Source organism: Primulina tabacum, chromosome 1, assembly GCF_025594145.1.
Source record: "Primulina tabacum isolate GXHZ01 chromosome 1, ASM2559414v2, whole genome shotgun sequence".
Taxonomy (NCBI): domain Eukaryota; kingdom Viridiplantae; phylum Streptophyta; class Magnoliopsida; order Lamiales; family Gesneriaceae; genus Primulina; species Primulina tabacum.
Window position 1 is genome coordinate 41,594,475 of NC_134550.1, and position 26,934 is coordinate 41,621,408.

At 34.6% G+C, this 26,934-nt stretch overlaps 1 protein-coding gene across 1 annotated transcript; it reads left to right on the forward strand.

The window, feature by feature from the left end:
- Positions 1–9,679: 9,679 nt before the first annotated feature.
- LOC142544214 (guanosine deaminase-like) lies at positions 9,680–13,030 on the forward strand. The gene is made up of 5 exons (XM_075651274.1): positions 9,680–9,820; positions 10,722–10,781; positions 11,634–11,824; positions 12,502–12,606; positions 12,691–13,030. Exons 1-5 carry the CDS (start codon positions 9,805–9,807, stop codon positions 12,877–12,879), a joined length of 561 nt encoding a protein of 186 aa, XP_075507389.1. The 5' UTR covers positions 9,680–9,804; the 3' UTR covers positions 12,880–13,030.
- The last annotated feature ends 13,904 nt before the right edge of the window (positions 13,031–26,934 follow it).

Here is a 26,934-nt window from a genome sequence, read left to right on the forward strand (position 1 = left end):
TTTTTGTAAAATTTTACTTCAACGGCGTAGTTTGGATGAAATAAAAAGTTTAAAAAATTTTGAAATTTATATTTAGTGAAGTAAAAAATGAACCATAATTTTAATTTATTTCCCTTAAATTATTTCTTAATTTAATGATGAAGTAATAACTCGTCATATTAATTACTTCACTACAATACAAAAAAATGAAGTCTTTTAAATCTATTACTAAATGGAATGATGAAGTAATAAAATACAAAATAACTCGTTAAATTAAAATTGTGTCGAAATTAAATAAAGAATTTATTTCACCGCAACTCAATAGTCATTCTCTATTAATTACTTCACTACAATATAAAAAAATGAAGTCTTTTAAATCTATTACTTCGTCATTAAATGTAAATAGTGAAGAAAAGATCAAATATTTCAACAAACAAAAAACAAATCTGTTAGCGACGGTTTTTAACAAATCGTCCCAAATATTTGCTATAGTTCACACCAAAACCGTCGCCATTTAGCTACCTAGCGCCGGTTTTCCAAAAATCCATCGCTAATTAGCGAAGGTTTTTCAATCAAACGTCGCTAATTAGCGACAGTTTCAAAAAATCGGCGACAGTTTAAAAAAACACAGTCGCTGATTAGCGACGGTTCAATTAAACCGTCGCTAATTAGCGACTGTTTTAACAACACCGTTGCTAATTAGCGACGGTTTTAAATCGCAATTTTCCTATAAATATCCGCCTCTTCACTCATGTTGCTCCGCACATCTTCGGTCCATTTTTCTCTCTTGAGCGATTCTAATTTCGTTTTAGGGTAAAATTTTTTGCTTTAATCTTTAATTTATGATTATAAATTTAATTTTTTCTTCACTTATTTCATGTTAAATCGTTTTATACATTATTTACAAATTTAAAATTATTATATTTAGTCAGTTGAGGAGATTATTTAAATATGTACAAATAATTATAAAACTAAATATTTTTTACTAAATTATAAAATAATTTTTTTTAAAAAAAATAATATAAATAGCGATGGTTTTAGAAATAACCGTCGCTACTTAGCGATGAGTTTGGCTTAAAAACCGTCGCTACTTAGCGACGTTGTTATTCATTAACCGTCGTTAATTGTGCTCCGTCGCTAATTTAGTTCCCTTACACCGAAGTCGTTCACATCAATTACTACACAAAAATACAAAACATGTAAAGTTATACAACACATTTACTTCGTCATTCAATGTAAACTATGCATTTATATATAAGATATTACTTGTGCACTTTACGAAATTGATGACGTAGAAGACATTGTTTTACTTCGGCATCGGTCTAATTCCAGACCGGTTTTCTCCCATTGAACCAGCCAAAGACTTCGCTAATTTCTTGGATATGACTTCAGTGATAATGCGAAGTAAAATGGTACCATATTACTTCACGTGCGTCTACTTCGGCAATTATCTACCTATGAATTCATTGAATATGCGAAGTAAATCAAGGAAATTCTACTAGTGAGATGAGCCTGATGAGTTTGAGACTGGAGGCTCCGAAGACTGAGTAGGCGGAGCTGGGAGTGTGCACGATGACCCGAGGACCTTGCTTATTTCCACACTTTATGTTTATGAGTCAGGGATGATACATTATGTTTTTGCGTTTCGCATCTTTTTACATGTTGAGGATTTGACAAGATTCTGTTTATTGCATTGAAGTTCTTTTAAATCAAGAGTCTAGGGATTTTGGTGATATTTAGATTTTTATTTAACTGCAGTATTTTTGTTCAATGATTGAATAACTTTTAATACGCATGGTGGTCTATTTTCATTCGCATGCATGTGTGTGAGCATTTTCGAAATAAGATTGCAAAAAAAAAAATAAAAAATTCTAGTAGTATTTTAGTAGTTGAAGTTTCATTTGTAATTGTGTTCATCGATTGACATTCTGATCTACTCAGAGACTCGAGAGCTACATCAAGAACATTTAAGGCTAGTGTTGTTGCAGTTGAGGGAGAATCAGTTGTTTACTAAATTAAAGAATTGTGAGTTTTGATTGGATTAAACAAGCCAACTGATAAAGAACCAGCTAAAAAGAAGTCGAAGAACTAATTTGTGCCCTAAGTCAGTTGTTAGTCTGGAAGCTATTTTTTATCTTGAAATGTTTGTACGAATCTATACTTACCTCTTTCAAAATTTATAAAATTGTTATTGCGGAATATGTACGAATCTGTACGTTATTTTATCTACAATCTATTTTATTCTCTATAATCAGTTCACGAAATCTAAGTTTTGTCAAACACCGAAAAGGGGGAAATTGTTGGAATATTATAAGTTTCGGAGTTTGACAAATTAATCGAGAAGAGAACTGAAGAATCTAATTGATCGAACAGTCGTGTAATCGTAACTGAAAACCTCGTTCTAGCTGAAATAGAAAAACTTTATCAACTGAAGTATTTGTAGCTGATAGGACATCAGTTACAACTGATAATGCCCAGTTGAACTGATCGACTGATCAGTTGACTTCTAATCAGTTGTCCATGTCACCCGTTAAAGTATAAGTAGACATATTGACAGGTCGTACCAAAGCAGAATAGTTAAATCAGAACAGAACAGTCTGAATACCTCGTACTACTATCAGAAAGAGTAACTACACGACGATTCAATGGATATTTGTCATTAAATGTTCATTAAATGCATTCAATACGACCGTTGAAATCGAAAACTATATATAGCTGACCGAATATGTTAAAGAAGGCTAGTGACTACGAGTGGACACACAAAGCAATCAAACTTCAACATTTAATTAGTTAGGATACCTTCCACGAGTATTTTATCAAATTACAGATCGCACACTCAAGCTCTACATTCATTATATTTATCAGTAGCATTCAGGCTACCAATTTAGAGAGTTTACGTTAATAATTGTATAAGAATTTTTAGATTTAGAGTTTCAGTTTGACAGTGTGTAAGATCAACTGAAGAGGAATAATATAATATTTTGTAATATATCAAAGTCTTTTAGTTAAATCATATCTTTGTGATAGAAGGGGGGTCATAGGAGCATTTGAAGTCTCCGAACTTCCATAAAAACTATTGTGTTCATTTCAGTTACCATTTCAGTTTACACTAAGTAATCAATCTATATTTCAGTCTATTCCGCACTACAATCAGTTGACTGATCTATATCGATAAATAAGATTTTAGGATCAGTTCCTCAAAAAACTGATTCACATAGCATAAAAGAATACAAAAATCCGAAGTGTTTATTCAACCCCTCCTTCTAAATACTTTAACTACCTTAATCGTTCCTATCACATACATATTAGAACAGTCTCACAACTGATGAAGTGCTAACTTCAAACGACGCTCAGACAATACTCAATCAAATCAAAGAGATCCTCGATTTTATAAATCCACAACTCATCTTTTTCGGCTTTTTCAGTGCCAATATAATGAGGTGAATGCATAATATGAAAATGGGCAACTAACTCTTCCATCTTAAGTTGCCCTAATTGTCCAGCAGCTTTGTCAATCTCAGTATCGTCAACAAAAGTACGAGGTTTACTACATTCATCGACCTCCAACAACAGGTATTTCACCATCTCCTTCCATTCTATAAAATACAAAAAATTATAGATGGAATAAAAGTAGACAAATTGTATAAACACATAAACATGCTGGCAAATAGCATACACAAGTGCAACAAAAAATTTAGTTCCAAGACTCGAATGTCCTGAACTCTAGTTCGAGCATATCGCAATTTACGCTGGCAATGCTCTAAAACAACAGAAACTAAGTCCAAACAAACAATAGCAAATCTAGTTAATCATACAGATACACGAAGCATCTCTCCGGGAAATAAAATTTGACATAAACTAACAAAAGATTCAAAATAATACATATCTATAGCTGGGAGACTCAAACTAATAGAAATAGAGCACAACAACCTTAATCACGAACTCCACTTGTGGACCCTACATCTGGTGCTGCAAAACTACTCAAGTAACATACCATGGTGTCCAAAATCAACCACAACAACCCCTCGATATAAAATACATGATAGGATTCTAGTATAAAACATTTTAAAAAAAACAACAATACTTATAAATTATGCACAAACATAAGTATAATGAGACATGAAATGCATGAACAACCCTCAATAACAACAGGGTAAATGGTGTTAATAAATGACATGATAATAACAAAAATATTGTTTGAGTTCTACATCGTCATGCTACTAAACCGTCCTATAACAATGTCGTGATGGTAACACAAACATCCGCCACATTACCTACACATCAAGATCCTAACACAAACATCCACGACTTGACCTTTAAACATCTGATAACGATAGAAAAAAAGACACAATAATGAAAACAACATATGATGTCAAGTGCATATCACACAAAAACTGCATCAAGAAATATACATCATAATTTTGGTTTGAGGGATAACTCGACTCGAAAGCCGCAAGCTGATTCCGAAATAATAACCTCGTGTGCCAGGAATACAATACAATAAGAGAAACGGGTAACAAGAACGATATGAATCAACATATATGTCATAATATCATGTTATATACTAAATATCATAAATATGTCACAAAAATAAACATATAAGTCAACGAGAATTAATCACGATTAACACATAAATAAACTTAAAAAGTAATTTATGAGTTACATTTAATTTGTATTTTACCAAACTGTCATATACTTATACCAACAAACAACGATCGATAAACAATCTTTAATATTTTTTGCCTAAAAATAATAACAATAAGCTGAATAATTACATAATTCACCATTAAAACTAAAATAATCCAAAGAATTCCTAAAATTAACAAAGTTGAATTTATTTTACTAAAATCCAACTTAACGAATTAATTTTCAAAAATTTATTTTAATATTCTAAAAAATCTCAAAGTCATAATATAATTTCCAATAACTTACCAAAACCCCCAAAATATTCAATAAATTATTTAAGTTCCAAATTTTCAGATCAACTAATTAATTGGCTATTTCTCACTTCAAAATAATTTCACTGACTTTAATTATTAATTTATTAACGATAAATAACAAGTTATTCTAAAATTTCCAACTATTTAACTTCCGATTATTTTCTTAGCTAAATAATCGTTACTTTAATTCCCTTAACATCGAACAATCATGACTTCTCCAAATATGGCATCAAATAAATTCGATATAAATATATTTTTCATTGATTTATATCTTGATGGCTTCCAATGGTCGAACCCACAATATCAATCCAAATAAATATCAATATCAAAGCGATCAATGTGATGAAAACTAGTTAAATCGAAGCCGTAAGATCTCGTACTCGGGAAGCTTGCTCGAGACCAAGAATAAAGCTGGAAACGAACTTAAACCTGCTAAAGCTTGGGCAAAACAAGCTGGAATCACAACAACGGCTTTCCGCAGCGGTGGTGCGGTGGCAGCTCGCCGGAGAAGCTCAAAACACACTGGTATGCCCTAAATACGTCGGGCTTGGCTCAGGTAAGAATCTTAACTTCGAATCCTAGCTAAAAGACCATGAACTGTTCGAAAACAGAGGAAAACACCGAATGAAAAGATGAATAAGGGCATGCAGATTCCGACCAGAAACATGGCGCGACAGCTTGAGCTTTTGATCGAATTTCCTCATATTTTGGTATTAAATTGAAGCTAAGGACAAGCTCTAACCTTTTCTAGCTTTAATCGGCAATTTTCCGGTGAATAGGGGCGAATTAGCGACCTCAATGGACGGTTAGGGCATGTAGAAAAAGGAGATTTCATGTATGGGTTTTGCGGAGAAGAGATAATAAGACTAATTATGTGTGTATGTATGTGTATATATGTGTGTTGGGATATCGTATTCTCGCACACAAGACACAATGAAAATTTAAAATTTTTCCGTCTTGACATTCAAGACGTTTCTTGGGTGTCGTGTGTCTAACAAACCATTCATAGGGTGTTGAGCGGTTACATGCACATATTAAACGATAGACTCCAAACTATTCCAGTTTTTATGCGGAGTTAGTTCTTCTTGTAAATTTGTAACCCCCAAAAATCAACTTATGTGAACCACATGCATGCAAATGAATTAAATTACATAATTATTTTTTTAATTGATTTTAAATGATCACTTGATGCATATTATACGATTAAGGATATGATTACATGATTTAATGATTATATGACATGACATCATGAAATTTTAGATTTTATTCAAATATTCAATAATAGGCTGAAGAAAAGAGACTGGAGACGACGATGATAAAAATAAATATTTTCACGGCTTATTAATATGATTAAAAGTGGTTAAAATTTTCTAAAAATGTTAGAGTTCGAATTATTTTATGAGACGAGCTTGGTTTTACCCGAGAAGCCGTTTTTGGGAAAACGAGAGACTTTTAAAATATCAAATGTATTATTTTTGAAAATTAATTTTTTTATAAACCTTTATTTATCAATTAAATAGAGTTATTAGGCCTAATTTAACCAATTTGAATAGGCCCAATTGCTCCTATACTTGAAAGCCCAAAACTCTAACACATTATCATGCAAAATAAAATCTAAAAAATGTAAACATAGGACTTTTTGCAAACACATCAGTCGTCCACTTCACACACTTGCACACACAAAGATTTGAAAATTTCAAGGGAGAAAAAGCTTGGGTTCTTCATCGCCCGTTCGATCTTCTTCGTGTCCCTCGCCAACGATTGAATATCAGAGCGTTCGTTTGCACTCGTTTTTATTTCAAATAATAGTCAAGCATTTTACAAGTGTATAAGAGATTGTTAATTATTCAAGAAAAAGTTTATTTTCGCTAATTTGAAGTATGTTTAAAAGTACGGTACGTTACATAAATATTTAAAGATGACATGTCAAATTGTGCTCATGGCTCTACCAAGACTAAAACTCGACCCGAGTGCAAAATGACCATTTTGCCCCTGGTAACCCTAAATGACCATTTTACCCCTGAACCTAAAAACTTCAACCCGAAGCCAACTGAACCTCTTAAAACACCTAAAAACATAATAATAAGCGTTCCTTAGACGTAAAGTCGAGCTCGTTACAAAACTTATACGATTCGTTTTTAAACTTGGGTCGGAGTCCCGATTTTAATCCTAATAAACCCGAAACTTTACCAAACTTTTCCCAACTTAAAATATGACTTAAACCTACTCGTCCAGCCTCTAAACCACCCGTTCCAGACCACTCATGACTCACGAAACAAGTACCAAAGGTTGTTGGAATTTTCTGCACAATGCATCTTCAAACCCTAGCACACTAAACTTACAAGTTATCTACCATACGTCCTACCGACTCGGACCAGCCTTGGACCAACCCCTCCTAGCCCACCTTAGAACCCTCTTGGACCGACCTATCCTGAGTTTACTGTCCCATGCTTACAAGACATACACACTCGCTAGTCACCGAAAGAACACACCCGCGGTTACCCTAGCGTCCACGCGCACGATCAGCTTCCTAACCAAATCCAGCGGTGTTCGAGCCATCTTAGACCGTGTCTCAGACCCACCAAGGTCTGGTTCATGGTTAGGGACAGTCCTCGCACAGCCGATTAGCACACATCCCCCGATCTCACCAAAACAAGCCCTACTCGAACCATTCAAGCCTAGCTACCCTTCCACTCGGCCAAGCCGTGACTCCAGCTCCTAAATCATTTAACCCTTGACATGATCAGCACCCTAGCACGTAGACCAGCATCCATTTTACACAACAAATCAAGAAAAGCACGAGTTGAATGCATCAACATGTATTTTATGAACAAACCGAAAGCATGAATGAGAAACCGTTCAAGGCCGATCATTATACATATGTAGCATACATATCAGCATATAAATACCACGTGAATGATGGAAAATAAGTTACATGGCGTGCCTTAGCGTTTTATGATAAAAAGCTCGAAGATCTCAGCGCGGGACATGAATCGGAGAGGCGGGGAAGAAGCTTTCTTTGAAAACTTGAAGGGGCCGAAGGTTAGCTGCTGTTTGCGGGTGAAGACTCGAGTAGAGGCTGCTGATGAAGGTGAAGGACGGTTTCTAGGGTATTATTAGGGTTAGTGTTAGAGTAGGGTAGTGTTTAAATAAAAATGCTAAGCACTAATGGACCCTAATATGAATTTTTAAAAGGATTAAAAGGGTTTTGAACCCATTAAACATTAATGCAAACTCAATAAGTCCAATAACACTCCCAAAAATTATTTTGTATTGATACGTTTTGGAAAATATTGTCCGAACTCTCAAAAGTCTTTCGAATCGTTAAAATTTACGTACTGGTAAAAATATAACTCGGTGGGTAAAAATACCCAACCAATGCCTATTTTCAAAAATCTTACTTAAAAACACCTCATATTAAATAATAATAATTAACAATCAAAATATTTTTCCTGAACATCCCCGGTCTCCGTTCCTCGTTCGAGCGAGAAATGCATCTAAACACCCGAATGCGTGAAACTTAACAAAAATCATGAAATAAACTCTAACCTAACTATGTATGAAATGCATAAAAATCATTACACGCATATTTTAAATAAAACCCTAGATTGGATGCAGTCAGGTTACGTAGTTCAAATTTTTTGGACCTTACACACCTACTCTAACAGTATGCTTTTTTAAAAAAAATTAATTTTGAGGGTAAACTTGACAGCACTCTATAAGTTTCAACTCTCCCATCTTATTTTAACTTTAATAAGTATTTTATATCACAAAAATCTGATATTTTAAAAATATATATTTTTAATATAGATCTCAAATTTATGTTACATAAATAACTATTTTAATTTAATATTTCAAAAAATTTTCTAATTGTGTTAAATTATCATATAATTAACTTCTTAATTTGGAGATCTAATATATTTGTAATTACCATGCGACTCATGAAAATATTTTATAATGATGATGGTGATAATGATGGTGGTGGTGGTGATGATGATGATATTTTAATATAAACTTAATCTTTTAAAATATCATATCAGATTCTGAGCATGATAGATATCATAAATGGTTAAAACTCAAGATAGAAGTAATCAATTTTTTCTTTTTGAATTTTTTGAAATTTATTTCGGTATTCAATTTGTATTTCTCAAATATTTATGTTCCACAAATATGTGATGTGATATATTTTTGTACCCGTGAAAGAAGTGAACAAATCAATTTAAAAAATTATATTTATTTTATGGAATGGGGAGGGACGGGAACAAGTAGTTTGTGGTAGGTATTTTTTTTTTTGCCAACAACCACCTAAAAACAAAAGGTCGATGTGTTTTTGTCCATGGTTTATTGCTTGCTCAACTATCTTTTCTCTTTTTGTATGGTAATTTGTTTATTTATAATGAATTCACAGAAACATAATCCCAACTTATGATGATACTTAAAATTGAAGATTTCATATTATCATCTTGTTAACGAATTTTGGAAGATAGATTTCTGAATTGATTCAAATCATTAAAAACATTACTTTTTAGTTTTCATTGTAAAAGTATAATTATTTGTAAGTTATATTTTGACAAAATATCAAGTAATATATTCGACAAAATTTTAAATTTCTATATTTAAAATATTAATTTTTTTACTGTAAAAATATAATTTATTAGTTATGTTATATATAAATATTATATGGTATATATTTATTTAGTTATGTTTACATTTTTTTTAATAAACAGAAGAATTAAAAATTCAAAAAGAAAACACAACAAAATCCTAGTACGCTAACTATAAATCAAATAACACACGCTTGTTCGTTCTTTGTTCACATATTCCCTGTTATCGTCGGATCCACAATTTTCCTAATTTCCTTCATTTGTTACCCTAAAATCACCCGATGGAAGAAAATACCGGTCAGCCCATGTTTTGTTATTTCTCTCTAATTGGTTTTGTTAATTGCTTGCTATTTTTTTATGATCTTTTTGTGTTTCGGTTGAAATGTCATTATGAATTTGTCTTGTTGGCAATCGGCATGCTTTCAATTTTTGTCCCTTGGGTTGGATTGATGGAGATTTGTGAATGATGGTGTCGTCGGACTTTTTTTAAAGTCGATTCGGTTCATTTAAGTCATTGTTTGCTGGATTGATAAGGTAGAATCTAACTTTGATTGCTATTAATCCCTGTTGATTCGATAATTTCCTGCATTTTAGTATGAAACAATTTAATTGCTGCATATGTCTTATATATTCCATTCTCATGATATCGTTTTCGATCTTGTACCTGCTCAAACTAGTTGTACACAGATATGGTGACTCTCTTGGGATTAGTTAGAGGGTGGTCAGGATAAATTGGGCCAAAGTTGTATGAGACCACAAAATATGGCTCCACCGATTCGTGCTTTATTCTGATTTAGTAGGGTTGTGCTGGTAGTTTGCAGTCGCTGAGGTGTATCTAAATTGGTGGTCAAGAAATATGCTGTAATAATCTCAACAATTGGTATCGTGAAACTTGAAGAGTTATTTAATATTTAGCACGATGAGCTATCTGAATACAGATCAAAGCTGCATAGATCTTACTGCGGGGGTATAACATTTTTTAGCATATTATATCCATTTTGTATTGACATGGTTTAGTGCAAGTTTTATATGTTCCTATCTGTAGGGCTATCTGACGCTTGTCCTGTATGGGCATTAGCCCATGTGCAGGAAGAGTAGAAAACAATGATTGCTGTTGGCTTACTTGTGCCATCCTATTTGATATTTACTTCTATTTGGTTGTTGAGTGCCTTTTTCTGACTCTCCATCTGTTTGTTAGTTGTTGAAGCTAAGGATGGGGCTGTTTCAGTTGCTTCTGCATTTGCTGGACATCAGGAAGGTATTATTGAAACCTCAAGTCTTCCCCATTAATGCTCTAGGCCAGATTGTGTTTTGTTTGTTATTGATATGGGAGACTGTTCGACTGCTTCTTATTTGGTAAAGTGTAAATATTTGGTTCTAAATAATATGCATGTGCTATCTGGGCTAAGATCTAGTTGAAGGAAATATTATTCTATCCAAGTCAGTATGTGAAAGATTACCCCAAATTATCCAAAAGGATCCTGGCTGAGGAGTGGAGCAAATTATTAAAAGTCTCAGGCTAAAAGGTTTGAGTAAGATAGATAACTTGCTGCTGTACAAACCGTTTTGTGCTTTGTCTTGGGATTTTCTTGATTTAAGTTTACCCAATTAGTTATATCTCTGCCTTGTAATTTAAATTTCTTTTTTCTTTTGCTTCTTTATGCCTCTGTTTTATCACAGCCATAAACAGCATGCATTGCTGTGTGGGCCCACAATCTGTGCGCTCGTGCCTAAGAAATATTATTTAAGAAATTTTATTTGTGATATGAATTGATGTGGCTTCAAATACTTGGGGAAAAGAAATTTGGATGCAATATCGGGAGAACCAATTTTACAGGGCATGTAAAATGTAGCTGGACATTTTGTCCATAATGGCTGACGCATTTATGCAGATTATTTATGTTGACCAGTGATCACCTATTCCTATTGTGATCGTTCTTTTGGTTTATAGTTGAATAATTTGCGGTGTAAATCTTTACCTTGATCAGTTATTTTGCCCTTTCTTGCATTTGTGGGTAATTATTCCTTTGGTATCATTGAATAAGGTGCTTAATTTTTCAAGATCATCAGATGCCAAAATTAGTGTGTTATAACTTTTTAATTGCTACAGCTGTTCAGGATAGAGATCATAAATTCTTGACAATAGCCGTTGAAGAAGCTTACAGAGGTGTAGAATGTGGAGATGGAGGTCCTTTTGGTGCAGTTGTTGTTTGCGATGATGAAGTAGTTGTAAGCTGCCACAATCTGGTTCTCAGGCATACAGACCCTACTGCTCATGCAGAGGTTACAGCAATCAGAGAGGTTAGAATTGTAGCCACACACTGACATGTATCAGTAACTTTGCCTCGTTGCTCGAGTGTTCTCATGGATGTTCTGGTACAACAAAATATTGGTTGACATTGACAAGAAGTTATTAGTAGGGACAAGCTAGTATGCTTAAATTTAAGTTGCTTGCAGCTGTTGCTTGGCTGATGTTATAGATCGCAAATGAACATATCTAATTATCTGTCCCATGACCAGCTATGATTTGCGAAGAGCTATTTTTTTATCTTTTTTATTTTGATTTATTAAGAACTTGGATTTTTAATCTTTATGCTGGAAGTTCAATAAGTGATACGGTTGTTGAGTTGAGTAGTCTTGGACTCCTATATTACCTGTGGCACAAAAAAATGAATTATTTTTTATTCTAGTAGTTATTTTCTATGGATTGTAATATTGCATGTGATAACATAATTATGGGCACTCGTTGGGTAAGTGGGCTGCTAGAAATGGTGTATTTTCTGAATGGGAGGTTGTCACAGTCATACTGCTTTGTGCAGATACATCATTCAACTTCTGAAAATTTCTTCTAGCTTTCTGTTTCATCTTGATCCTTTTAACCAATTTTGTTACATCCTCGGGGTTCTCTATCTATGTTTTGAAAATTATTATACTTCTATTTTTGATTGAGGTCTCTCAATCTTACCATTCATTTTCAGGCGTGTAAGAAACTCAACAGAATTGAGCTCGCAGACTGTGAGATCTATGCTTCTTGCGAGCCATGCCCTATGTGCTTTGGTGCTATCCATCTTTCAAGAATCAAGGTTTATATGTTCTTCAGTTTCACTTTCACTTGCTCTTTCTACCTCTCCAGTTTTTAATTTCTGAGCTTTTTTCTTCTTCGTCAGAGGTTAGTATATGGAGCCAAAGCTGAAGCTGCTATTGCCATCGGGTTTGATGACTTCATTGCTGATGCATTAAGAGGCACTGGATTTTACCAAAAGTCCCAGTTGGAAATCAAAAGAGCCGATGGAAATGAGGCTATCATTGCGGAACAGGTGTTCGAGAAAACAAAAGCCAAGTTTCAGCTGTACTGAGGAATATCACCTCATCTCACTGATGTTTCCTGGTTGTATTTTTAACATCTTTTCCCCTATTAACTGGAACTAAATAATTCAACCCTAATTGATTAGACATTGAATTTTTTGGGATGATGAAATTTATTAATCATGAATCATTTTACTTGGATTGGACTTTGTGCTGCTATTGAGATAGTAACCAAGACGCAGTTCTCTCTTATGCTTTGACCGTGGTACGAGGTTCGACCGGTAAATGGGGGTGCTAACTGCTAAGTTCATTTGTGTTTCAGAGTCTTGGCATTTCGCTCTGTGAGGGTGTGATCATGCATGAGTCCAAGTCCTGTCAAGTGTGAAGAATCCGAATATAGTTAAATGCGTTAAAGTTAATAAAAAATTTAATATAATTTTTTTCCATAAACAATAAATATATATATGATTGTGTGACCAATTTATTAGTATAATAACGTCATTTGATCTATTAAAAATCGATTAGGAAATAGCACATATTGATATTTTAAAAAATTACAATAACGAATATTTGATAGTTTTTGGGTGAAAATTGATAGCAAACAGGTAAATTAATTACAATAAATGTCATAAAATTTATATAGAAGAGAGAAAAAAGTGAGCTCATATGATGACCCTAAAATGTTTTATTAATAACTGAGATAGGATACCATAATACGATTTAAAAAAAAAATGATATTTTGATCACAAATCTTTAAAATCTTGTTAAAGTATTGTTAGTAAAATCCAATAGGAAAAAATTTGGGCGAAGAAAAAAAAATAGTACAACAATATATATTTCATCTTTGATGTCTTCTTGACGATGAATTTGTCCCGTTAAACCCTTAAAAACCCAATGAGACATGAATATGGTGAAGCGAAAGAGTACGACACTTGTCACTATTTGTTAACGACCTTATTAAAAATCTTGTTGAAAAAATCATAGACAAGGAAAAAAATATTGCTTTAAATACTCTCATATCACAAGCATCACTTGAAATTATTGAATCTTTTGACGGGACCGTGCCAATGTCTTCGGGTATTTTAGGACCAAAGACCTTTAAAATTGTGATATGCACATATTTAATAATACTATAAAATTCACAAAACATAACGTGGGACCGAGTGGTTATCGTTTTACCAAAAGCTATAGCTAGTAGTAATGGTGCAACTCAAATCTTTTAAACCGCACAGCAGTTCAAGAAACACGGTTCGATCACTCTACCAAGCAGGGACAATTATTACACCCAACAATCTCTCTCCCAATAATTGCACTCCTTACAATCAATGTGAATCGAACTCGTGACCTTGACTTTGATTTCAATTGTAGGACCGAGTGCTTACCGTTTTACCAAAAGCTATAGCCAGTAGTAATGGTACAAATCAAATCTTTTAAACCGTACAACAGCTCAAACACCACGGTTCGATCGCTCTACCAAACATTGACAATTATTGCACCCAACACATAAACACATACAACCATTACACTCGAATTGATATTTTAACAAAAGTCACGGTTTTCTTTTTCTTAGATTCTCAGTAACTCTTTTAACCCAAAATAAATCAAATTGATATTTCCAGGAATGCTGATTAACATTATATCATCCTTTTTGAAAAACATTGATCAACAAATATATGTTCCTAATCTAAATCAAATCAGCATTATTCATATATATTGGTAAACATAAGATTGTGAAGCTTCTTCGAGAATATTAACAACACGAGTAGTCTCCTATAAAACGATCTCATGAATCTATATCCGTAAGATAGGTCGACACAGTCCATACTTAGAGTAATATTTTTGGCATAAAAATAATACTTTTTCATAATTCGGATTTGGTAGGAGATTAATATAACAAAATTGACTTGTGAGACGATTTTATATGAGTTTTTATATAACAATAGATATATTTTTATACTTTATACCGAGTTAACATTCTAAAAGAATATTGTCAGATATTAAATTACATATTAATATTAAATGTTAGATCAATAATTTTTTAAAAATATTGATAACTTGAATGCATATTCTTCAATTATATCAACAAATCTTAAGATAATTATTAATGAGGAATACCAAGAAATCTTATTCGTGAGCATTTAGTTTAGACTTTTATTAACTCAATAGAAGTCTAGGATATCCAAAACAAACTTTTGTAGAGTTTTAAACAGTTAGGCACTATTCAATCTTAAATTTTAAAGATTATAAAATTCTGGAGGTAAATGCAAATTAGTTAATTTTCTTTGGATGATTCGAGCAAAAAATTTTTATAAATTACTAATTTTTAACTTTTTATAATTTGAAATCAAAACAAAGGTCACAGATTTCACATTAACAAAAATTCATAGATTTGTTGTTTAATTGAATTTTGGAAAAAGTGAACACAAATTCAGAGATTTGAAATCAAAACCAAGGTCTCGTTTCCTTCATTGCTTCATCGATTTGTTGTTTAATTGAATTTTGTAACATGATGATTGTAATGTCCGAGATTTTGATTACTGTAATCCGATATGATTTGTTGATAATTGTGATGTGATTATAGACGGAACGGATCAGATCGAGATAGCCGAAAAGAAGATCGAATTATGTGCGAGGACAGAACACCTCGCGCATATGCGCGACCGGACAGGACGCATATGTGCGAGGCAGGCAGAGAACCTCGCGCATATGCGCGACATGGATCCGCGCATGTGCGCGAGGGTACCCGAGAGTTGTGAAGGACCTCGCGCATATGCGCCGAGTAAGTGCGCGCATATGCGCGAGCTGCCGATAAGATCATTGCCGAGACCAGTAGGTCTCGCGTATATGCGCCGGTTGAGGTCGCGCATATGCGTGAGACGTGTTGGGCAAAGAAGGAGCCACTTGCCCTTCTACATGCAAGATATATTTATACAAATTGTATTCTCTTCAACGATTCAGAAAGAAAAACGAGAGAATTTCTGGAAGAAGGCTTCAGAGAATTGTGAAAAATCCTTATGCCTTTATATTTCGAATTGTCCGTTAGATTTTCAATCCGACTTCAGTACAGTGTTTCTATTGACGAGAGCTTCAACTGGACGTAAGTTTTGTTACGTTTTGTTATCATTTGAAATTATGATACTGCCAGAATCGGATATGATTCATATATGGTGTTTCTGATATGTTAGACATCGTATAATCGAAACCGGATAGAAGAACGGATACCGTATATAATTGTTATGATTTTACGGGTTGATTTGATTGAGAATTGATATCAGATTTGTATTGTATCGATTATGAGATGTTGGAATCGATATCTGTTGATTGGTATTGCTGGGTATATTGAGATTGTACAGTTATGCTGTTGAAACAGAATTTGATTCAGTTCTGATTATATCCAGTATTGATCTGAGTTGTATATTGATATGATACTTTCGATATTGTCATTGCCAGATTGAGTATTGACAGGCATTGAATCCGAGACTTTGACAGAGTCAAATTACAGAAAGAAAGGTATAAATCAATGTTGATTCGGGATTGCACAACTCGAGTTAGATTTAACTTGAGTTTCCCAAAATCACATACCGAATGATTATTGCATTGATATTTGCAATTCTTGAGATTAGTATGCTTAGTCTATTGAGTTATAGCAGAGCATGTATTGAGTTGTGGGCTGATGTGCCTAGTCATTGGCTGATGTGCCAAGTCTTCGGCTGATTCGCCAAGACACTTGATATTTGATTTATATCGATGTCGCTTAGGAGTTGGTTCATTCCTATCGCTGAAATTCGATATACGATACAATTTCCAGAACCGGGATCCCTAGATTAGAGATGAGTCGAGTCTGAGATGACGAGTCCAGAGTTTTATTTACAGCTTTATATCGATACATGTCTTCTGATTTGATACATGATATGGATATGTGTTTCATGCTTTTATATATGCTTTTATATGACTGCATGTTTACATTGTTTATACTGGGATGTATTTCTCACCGGAGTTATCCGGCTGTTGTCTTGTTTGTATGTGTGCATGACAACAGGTGGGACAGGATCAGGGTCACGATGAGAATGGGAGATTCAAGATTAGCGTGGAGATCTGGACTTAGAGTAGATTGATTTTCAGTACTTGATGTAGTGGCTGAACTCTAGTTGCGATAAACATATGTTGTACATGATTTGTACTTTATGTTAATATTTATATCAGAATGATTACTTTACGTTTCCGCATTTGTATTTAAAAAAAAAATTTAGACCCAGATTAATTAAATGATCCTAATAATGATTAAGAAGATGGATTAGGTTCGGGTCCCCACAATGATACTGTATTGGTTGGACAAAATTCTGTCCAAAGTTGCTGCCCTATAAGATCGAAGTGTTAATAAGTTTTCCTAGTTTTCAAATTCAGCACTTCAGCATTCTTCACTTCGATCAGATCGAAGTTCAATCAAATCAAAGTGTTTTAATAATTTTTCATAATTGTTTTTCTAATTCAGCTTTGAATTCTTTGAACTTTTCAAAAGCTTCAGATTTATATTTATTAAATACACATACTCATACCTCGAAGTCATCAATAAATATAACGAAGTATGATTGACCATATTTCATGCTAACATTTATCGGAAGAAATACATTTGTATGGATCAAATCTAATAGATCATGTACATGTTCCATTTTCTCTAGGAAAGAGATTTTGGTCATCTTTCCATTCAGATAGAACTTACACGTTTCAAGAAAGTTTATCTTTGAGGACCCACTTGTTTCTACACTCTTTGAAAAATATTTCGTAGCCTAACGTGCCACAAGTGTGCTTGATTTAGACTATCTTGTTTTCTTTTGTTTGTCGTTGATATAATGTTTGCTTAGACATAGTTAGTTGGAATATCTTTTATTTTTAAATTATAGATATTGTTTTGTAATTCTTCTGTTCCATCTAAACATTCATTATTGTAAATATTGCAAACACCTTTGGCAAATAAACAAGAAAATCTATATTTATCAAGCATAAAAATAGAAAAAGTATTTTAACCAAGTCAAGAACATAAAAAACATCTCTTAAAAGTAACTTAAAATTATTGTTTAATGCTAAGTAAATATTTTCTACAACCTTCGCAACAACTCTTGATACATTTATCATCCATAGGAAGGTTTCACCATTCCTTAATCTTCTGCTTCTTGTCACCACTTGCGAACCATTGCATAAATGATATCCACATCCGATATCAAATATTCAAGAAGTTGAATTAATTGAGATATTTACTTCATTATAAAACGTACCCTTTCCAGAACTTTTTTGCGCTAGATATTACTTGTAGTTATGCTTTCAATGTCCATGTTTCTTGTAGTTGAAGCAAACATCTTCCATCTTATCGAAATTTGTGGGCCCTTTAGAAGTACTTGTCTGGAGCTTGCTTCTTACATGGTTTTTTATAAGAGCAGAACATTTTTTTTCCTTCTATTTTGGGCCTTTCTTCATCCCAGACGAATAGCCCACTAGGAAAACATGTTTTTTCTTTCGATGGTGGCTTCATAGCTAGTAAGCATGTTGACCAGATCTTTAAGGCTGTCCTCCATCTTCTTTATATTGAAGTTGACATAAAACCCATTAAACGACAACGGTTGTGACAACAGTACAATGTTTGCTGACAATTCATTTTGAATAATAAGGTCCAGACCCACTAATTTCTCAATGAGCCCAATCATCCTCACACCATGCCCATGGAGTGAGGCCCTTTCTCCTGGACTGACGTCATGAGCTCCTTGACAGTAACATGCCTCAGTGGAAGTTTTGGTTCACCATACAACTCTTGCAGGTGACCGTAAATGTCAGCAACTTTTACAATTTTTTCAAAAACCGTCCTTGTAACTCGTTTGACATAGAAGCAAGCATACAACTCTTAGTTTACAAATCATGGTGAAACGTCTGCTTATTCGTTTGCTTAAAATGTGCTCGAAAATTTTATTTTTTCCTCTTAAATATATATAAATAATTTGAAAATACCTAGTACCATTTTAAAAATAAACAATCAACTAATATTTCAAAATCAAAGGAAAAAATTTTAAATCGTCAAACGTTTTACCAAACCTAAAAAGCAATAAATATGAAAAGTGTAGCACATATTAAACCTCTCAAAAATCTCTCAAAAGCATCAATAAATAGTCGTAAAATCTTTAATGTAATTCATAAACTTAAATGCGAAAAGTAGAAGCGCTGGTCTTCGGGTTGTATTCACCTTCAGTCCAGTCAGGTCAACCATCAAGACCTCCCATATCATAATTATTAATATCACCTGCATCAATCACACTTAGTGAGTCTAAAGACTCAACACATCATATTCTTGATAACAAATAATACGTAATAAAGATCACATACAACATTGAAAAATACTTGTACTTAAATAACATTTTCATGATAATGTATAACTTTAAACATAAACATTTTTGTAAACATTTTTGTATCAACATATTCATATTCATATTCATATTTGTGTTTGTTGAATTCATATCGTGATTGTGACTCGTATTCTTAATCGTATTGGACAATGGATCCATCTAGAGAAAACCACTGTACTGGGCGGCGGGGACACTAGTGACACTCTCACCGGTCAACTAAGCCTTGGCCAACGTGTTAATATATTCGTTTTTATATTCGTATCTGTATCCAAGGAAACACGAGCGTTAGGCTCCCACTAGGACCATAACACTCACGATATTTCAAACATATCATCGTATTTAGTCACAATCCCTTCACGTCCTTCAGCATTTCGTATTTCCATCACTTAATAAAAACATGCATATAATATCATATTTCTTTTAAACCAAGCATGCAACATATCTTTTAAATATCCAAATTAAACCATAAAATTGATGAACATTTAAAAATAACATTTTAACAGATAAAAATCCTAAAAGTCATAAACGTTTTAAAATAAACATTTTAACATCATAAATATTTAAAATAAACATTTAAGTCATAAACATTTAAAATAAATGTTTTAGCATATTAAATCATAAAACATTAAACATATTAACATCTTAAAAATCCATAACCATTTAAAATTGACATACTTACATATAAAAATTCATAAACATCCATAATCATTGAAAATAATCATATTAGCATATAAAACAACATTCAGGATACTGCCATGACATTTACTAATTTTAAGTTGTAAAATGACCGTTTTACCCTTGGACGTAAAATTTCACGTTTTCGACATCTTCTTAATTCCTTTGACTCTAATAGGTCCCAAATAATTATTTAAACTTACATGAATTTTTCATATTTTTATTTAGCTTAAATCGATGACTTTTAACTTAATCTTTAAATATAACATATTACTGCGTTTAAATCCCGAATTAAACCAACCCTTGATATAAAACTCTCAAATTAAAAACTTAGACTCTTAATAATTATTTGAGCTTAAATATGATTTTTCATAATTTTATACGTCTTAAACTAGGAGTTTCCATTAATTCTTTGATTAGCGTTTCGTGCGACGATAAAATCTCGGATAAATCCAAAACTCGTTATTTTGATCCCAAATTTTATACATAGAATTTTTATTATTTATTCTACCCTTCCAAGTCATGAGCCACACCCGTGCACCCATGAATTCAATGTTAGTCTTTTAATTTTCGTTTTTGACACCTATTCGAACACACCGTGACAACTCCCAAAATACTCGAGCCACGCCCAAGCCACCTTGAGCCCAACCCAAGCCAACCAACCTAGGGACCCTATTGACCAAGCCTAGCCCACAAAACAGCCCTGGCCCGCTCAAAAACCTTCTGGAAACTCACCCAAACATGCGTACATGGATGAACTCTTGCATATAAACTCCTAGTGACTCTAGGACTCTTCCGGCCCTTAACCACCGAGCCCCACCTGACCCTACCATCCATGGACCATGCCCAGACCCAGCCAAGACCATCCTAGACCAAAGTACCCACGCATGAAGCACTTAACCAGATGACAGTGGCCTGCGCGCTTGATAGCTTTCCCTCACGGTTCCCTCTTTCTCCTCGAGCCAGCAGCGACCCAGCAGCACCAGCCCCTAGCCAAGACCTTACCCAACTCCCTTGGACCCTAAAGGACCCACCTAGCTTGGCCTTATGCCAGCCATGAGCCCCTTTTATCACCAACTCCCGAAACCTGCTCGCGCGAGGAAGCTGCGCGCTCGGGGTTCTAGCCATGCTAGGACCCTTCCTGTCTCTGACCCACGTCCAGCACGTGCCCCCCTTGAGACCTGGCCGAACCCCAAGCCCCCATGCATAGTGATCGAGTCCCTTGGCTTTGAACAACCCAAAAAACTCACGGTTCCTTCATAATTAATGCCTACGTTTTTTCCAGCTTTTGTTATTCACGTTTGCAGCTTATTTGGTGTGTTTCTAGGACCCTAAAATTTTTTTAAAAACCCTTAATCCATACCCTAACCATGGCAGCCCCTTGATACAAATTAAACTTGATTTTTGAACCAAATCACAAGAGTTTACCACACACATAGGCATAGTTACGAAAATATCAAGTTGTGCAATTTGTTTTCATTCAAAACATGTTCAAATAAATATTATGGTGTGATAAATGAGTGAAGGAGAGAATATAACGTGCTAAATACGCACGAAAAACTATTGGCGATTGAAGAACGGCGACGAAGATCCTTGGATAGAAATTTCCTTGAAGCTTTTCGAATTTTCCTCCCAATTCTAACTTGTGTGTGCCGTGTAACTTTGGTTGGAGAGAAGAGTTTGAACGTGAAGGGAAAGTGGGCGTGTGTATTTGTAGAGCCCAAATTCAGTACACGTAAAGCCCATGCATTTATTTAATTGTAAATCATTTATTTAAACTTAAAATGATTTTTAGTGATGCATGCTTTATTTAAATTGAATTATTTTAATGTTTATGTGATGCACGTTAAAATGTTTTCTCGAGTTTCATGTTTCAGGCGATTATTCAATGCGGGATCGAGGAAAAGAGACCGGTGATGATTTTGGCAATTTTAAAACGCGGTATTTTATTTTAAGTTAAGGATGAGGCATTTTAAATAATTTATTAAGTTTCAGCATTTTAAAGCCTAAATTATTTATTTAGGAATTTTAGAATTTTAAAACTTTTAAAGTTTAGCAAGTGTACATTTTATTTTAAGTTAGAGGATTTTAGTAAAATGGGTAGTAGTTTACCATTTTGACTAGCTTGTTAATTGGTTGAACATTTTATATAGCTTGATTAATTATCTAATTAAACAATTTTCCCCTAATTACTCACTCACACACACGTTACACACACCCACACACACTTCTACACACACTAGAAACGTTCAACACACACACACACACATTTCAATTCAGATTTTATTATTTTTGGAGAGGAGAAAACTAGGGTTCTTAGTAGAGAGAGCAGCCGTGTGGGGACCCGGACGCTAATTCATTCCTTAATCGTCTTTAGGAATAATTCAAACAATTATAATAAACAGGGTCTAATTTTTTTTTAAAATACAAAGCGGAAACGTAATGTAATTCAATTCAGATTACATACTAAATATAAACATATAAATCTTGTATTATCTACAAGAATTCAACTAGGTTCAACTATATATCAGTGCTGAATCCTAAGTTGCTTCGAAGCCTGGATCTCCACGCTATCTAGTCCAGCCTCGTTCTCTTCTTGACCCTGATCCTATCCCACCTGTTGTCATGCTCAAATACAAACAAGACAACAGCCGGATAACTCCGGTGAGAATTACATTCTCAGTATAAATCATGTATACATGCAAAAATAATCTAAAAGCATATAACAGATATGTCTAACATGTATTCAAATCAGAATATAAATCCATATCAAGAATAAATCCTATTCTAAACATGTACCATAATCAGGAACATAATTCATCATGTACCATATTCAGGAACATAATCAACATAACTCAATATAAACTGTCAATTAGACTCATGACTCCACATTTAAGACTAGACTCAATCCTAGTCTAGGGATCCCGGTTTCCAGATGTGGGTATTCCCATATCGACCAACAGTAATAGAAAAGACTCCAGTTCTATCCACGTCGATAGGGTATCGATCACCAGTAATAGAAGAAGCTCGGATTCTATCCACATCGGTATAGTATCGATCACCAGTAATAGAAGAAACTCCGATTCTATCCACATCGATATAATATCGATCATCAGTAATAGAAGAAGTTAGAATTCTATCCACATCGATACGGTACCGATCACCAGTAATAGAAGAAGCTACAATTCTATCCACATCGATAGCCAAACATCCGGTGACAGACTTTGGCACTATCGCCAATACACTATCTTGTGACATTGTGCAATGTGCCCGTGACGATCCCACCACTATCAGACACTTCTGTCACAAGATTACTCGTCTAATACCTGTCGTCTATAAATCAAGAGAACAAGTACATCAATCAAATCAATACAATAAGGTAAAGTATGTGATTTAGGGAAACTCGAGCCAAACCTCACTCGAGTTGTGCAATCCCAACTCAACATTAATTTATACCTTTATCTTCTCGGTCCGACGAAGACGACGTCCCGAATTCAACTCTGTCCATACCCAATCTGATAATGACAATTGAACAGATACAATATCAGTATGTAACTCAGTTCAAAACCTGTTCTGATTAATACTCAAATCAAAACATAATCTGATCAATGCCAATCGACATATGATACCACAATACCATCTCAACCAATACCGAGTCTCATCAATATCAATTTACGGATGTTTCGACAGTATAACAATACAGTCTCGATAACCCCGTCAATTCCAACACCACAGATATAATACCAGAACTCATAATCAATATCGGTGCAACTCATAATTTCAATAACAATACAAATCTGATATCGAATCTCAATTAATCAATTTCAAAAATCATAACAATTACATAACCAGCCTGTTCTTTAATCTGACTTCGATTATACGATGTCCACTGTCTCAGAAACACCATATATGATTCATATTCAATTCTAACAACATCATAATTTCAAATCGTATCTAAACGTAACAAAACTTACGTCTAGTTGTAGCCTGCGTTGATAGGAACACAGTACTGAAGTCGGATGATAATTCAGACGGACGGATTGCTCGTAACTTAAATTTCACCCGAAGTTTCCCTCGGTTCCTTCCTCTTTCACTTCTGAGGAACAAATTGCTTGTACCTATATATATATATATATACACGTTCACGCATGCAACGCAAGTGGCTTGTTGCATGTTCTGCACGTCGCGCGTATATGCGCGCACAAGGCCACGCATATGCGCCGGAAGCCTTATCCGAACTCCCGGACTGCTCGCGCATATGCGCGCACATAAGTCGCGCATATGCGCGAGACCTACTGTCTCGTGCCTTCACCATTTGCGCATATGCGCGCCTTCTGCTGCGCATGTGCGCCGAACTCTCTGGACGTTCCGCGCATGTGCGCGTATTGAGGTCGCGCATGTGCGCCCAACTCTCTGGACCTCTCGCGCATATGCGCGAATCTAAGTCGCGCATGTGCGCGCATGGTTCTGTCTTCCTCGCACATGTGCGCCCATACATGTCGCGCATGTGCGCGGGGACTCTTCTTGCACATCATGTCAAATCTTCTTTCGGCTCTCCTGGTCTGATATTTTCTGTCTATAATCATATCAATTAATCAATAAATCATTTCAGATTAATCTCGGATTACAGTAATTAAAATCTCGGGCCTTACAAGCCGCCCCCTCCCTCTATACTTTCCAGCAACTTTTCGTGGTTTTTATTGCAAGAATTAGCGCCACGTTCGTCCCGGATCAACCTCGCATCTTTCCCCGCTTCGGTGTCGTCGTTCGGCAACGTTAAAGATTTAAAGGCATGTATATGGGATATGATGTTGGGATGAGTTTTGATGCTTCGTTTCGTGTCGATAGTCGTTGGTTGCATTAGAAATCGTAGGAAACAATTGGTGTCAAACTTGAGTTTATGGGTTTTATTGCGTTGAGTGTGGTGCGTCGTTTCTTTGGGAACGTTTGGGCCGTTTTTATAGAGTCGGGTCAGTGTCATAATGTCCTTTGATGAGCCTCGATGGATTGGTTCACGAATCGTATTATTTAGTTAGGAGTATTAAGATGCAAATTGCGGAGTCCAGTACACTCGGCGCCCGAGCGGTAGTTTCTTACCGCCCGAGCGCCACTCCTTCTATCCGAGTATTTTTCCCAGAAGACCAGGCGCTCGAGCGGTAAAGTTTTACCGCCCGAGCGCGGCCCCATCTGTGAGAGTGTTTGGGTTCTTTCTTCTTTTCAAGTCCTATAGTGAGTTCATGTCTTTTATTTTTGGGAAATGTTCACACATCATTTTAGAGCTTGTTTCGGGGTTTGATGTCATGGTTAGTATGATTAAACGAAGTCAAGTCCCGAATGTTCTAGAACGTCATAAGCCACTTATTTACTTCAGGGTTGAGTACGAGTAGTACGTCTAAGTTTGAAAGCTAAGCACTTGATAATGTGTTAGTATGTGCAACAGTGGCCCCAAGCGAGATCCAACGTATCCCTCAACACCAAGTAGGTATGTTCGACGTGAAAAGAAAATACTTTTAAGTTTTTGAGGTATGCTAAATGTCTTGTGACCAATTTATGTATGAGATTGGAAAGCGGTAAAGTATGACCAGAGACCAATCCACCCCGTTAAATTATGAATGGGTTTAGATCAGGATTGGAAAGCGGTAAAATATGACTAGGGACCAATCCACCCGTTAAATTATGAATGGGGATCTCATGTATGTGGCAGTGGATCTTCTCTGTCAGCCCAGTACTGTGGTTTAGTCTGATCAGGCGTATTTATGCATGGGTCACTTGCTTTGAAACACGCCTCTACGCAAAATGATGAAGTTTATGTATGTTCAAGTATGTACGAAGTAAGCATGTTTAAGAAAAGTTTTATGTTGATGGCACGTCTATGTATGTATGTATGTATGCTCGATCTTATTTATGCAAGTTCAAGTTCCAGTATGTACGTTCTATTTTAAAGCTGCAAGTGATTTTATTACGTAGTACTCGTTACTTCCAGTTTATGCATGTTGAGTCTTTAGACTCACTAGACTTGATCGATGCAGGTGAGGATGAGTTTGAAGAGACGAGAGGTGGGGATCAATGATCTGGCTTGGACTGAGCGGGAGGCTAAACCCGAGGACCGCCATATTTTAAGTTTTATGAAATGTTCAAATACTGTGATTATACGTTTTGGTTTATGATCATTAAACAAGCATTTTTCTTTAGCAATTTCTATTTGGGATGAACTATTGTTTTATGGACGAAAATTCAAAGTTTATTTTATAATTAAGAAAATTTCTATTTTTCCGCAAATTTTAAAGTAGTTAAAAGTACAGTACGTTAAAGTTATGTAGGTTAATGAATAAACTTTGTATATTAAATACTTAATTAAGCCACTAATATGGCTTTGGCCTATTAAGTAAGTAATTAGGCCCATTAATGTTTAATTAAAATATTAAAAATAATTTTGAATAGAAAAGTTTGTGAATTTATTAGCCGGGTTGCCCACAAGTTCAAATTTTTGTTGAAAAATCAACACTAATAAAAATTACGTACCGGCGTATAAAGTAACCTCAAAACTCTTTATTTTCAAAAATAAGAAAAGCCATCAACCATATTTTAAATAATTAAAAACATTTTCTATTATTCAGCCCTCAGTCTCCGTTCCTCGATCGCAACTCGAATAACCTTTAAAAATACATTTTAATGCAACCATGTAGAAAATATATTTTAAACATGTAAATATGCACAACATAATTAATTCATGCAATTAAAAAATTTAATCAAAATACAAGAGAATTTAATAACTTGCGTGCACGTGGTTCGTATGAACTTTTAAATTTTCGGGGCGTTACACATGGTCCCATCATTTCTCAAGCTTAAACAATTCCTCAGCAAGGGCATCGACAAAAGCTATTTTAGGAGGCGCTTTTGTGAGCACATATGCTATTTTTTCATAATTTAAAAGAATTTTTTAATTCCTCAGCCAATGTAGTAAGTTGGTCTGGTTAGCTTGTTTTGATCGAGTTTAACAGATAGAAGATTTGCGACAACATCATAAATATACTGAAATGG

What these genes read in the sequence shown, in the direction of transcription:
- LOC142544214 (XM_075651274.1), top strand. An exon ending in ATTTGCTGGACATCAGGAAG is followed by an intron (nt 10,782 to 11,633) that starts GTATTATTGAAA and finishes TAATTGCTACAG; the next exon opens with CTGTTCAGGATAGAGATCAT. An exon ending in TCCATCTTTCAAGAATCAAG is followed by an intron (nt 12,607 to 12,690) that starts GTTTATATGTTC and finishes CTTCTTCGTCAG; the next exon opens with AGGTTAGTATATGGAGCCAA.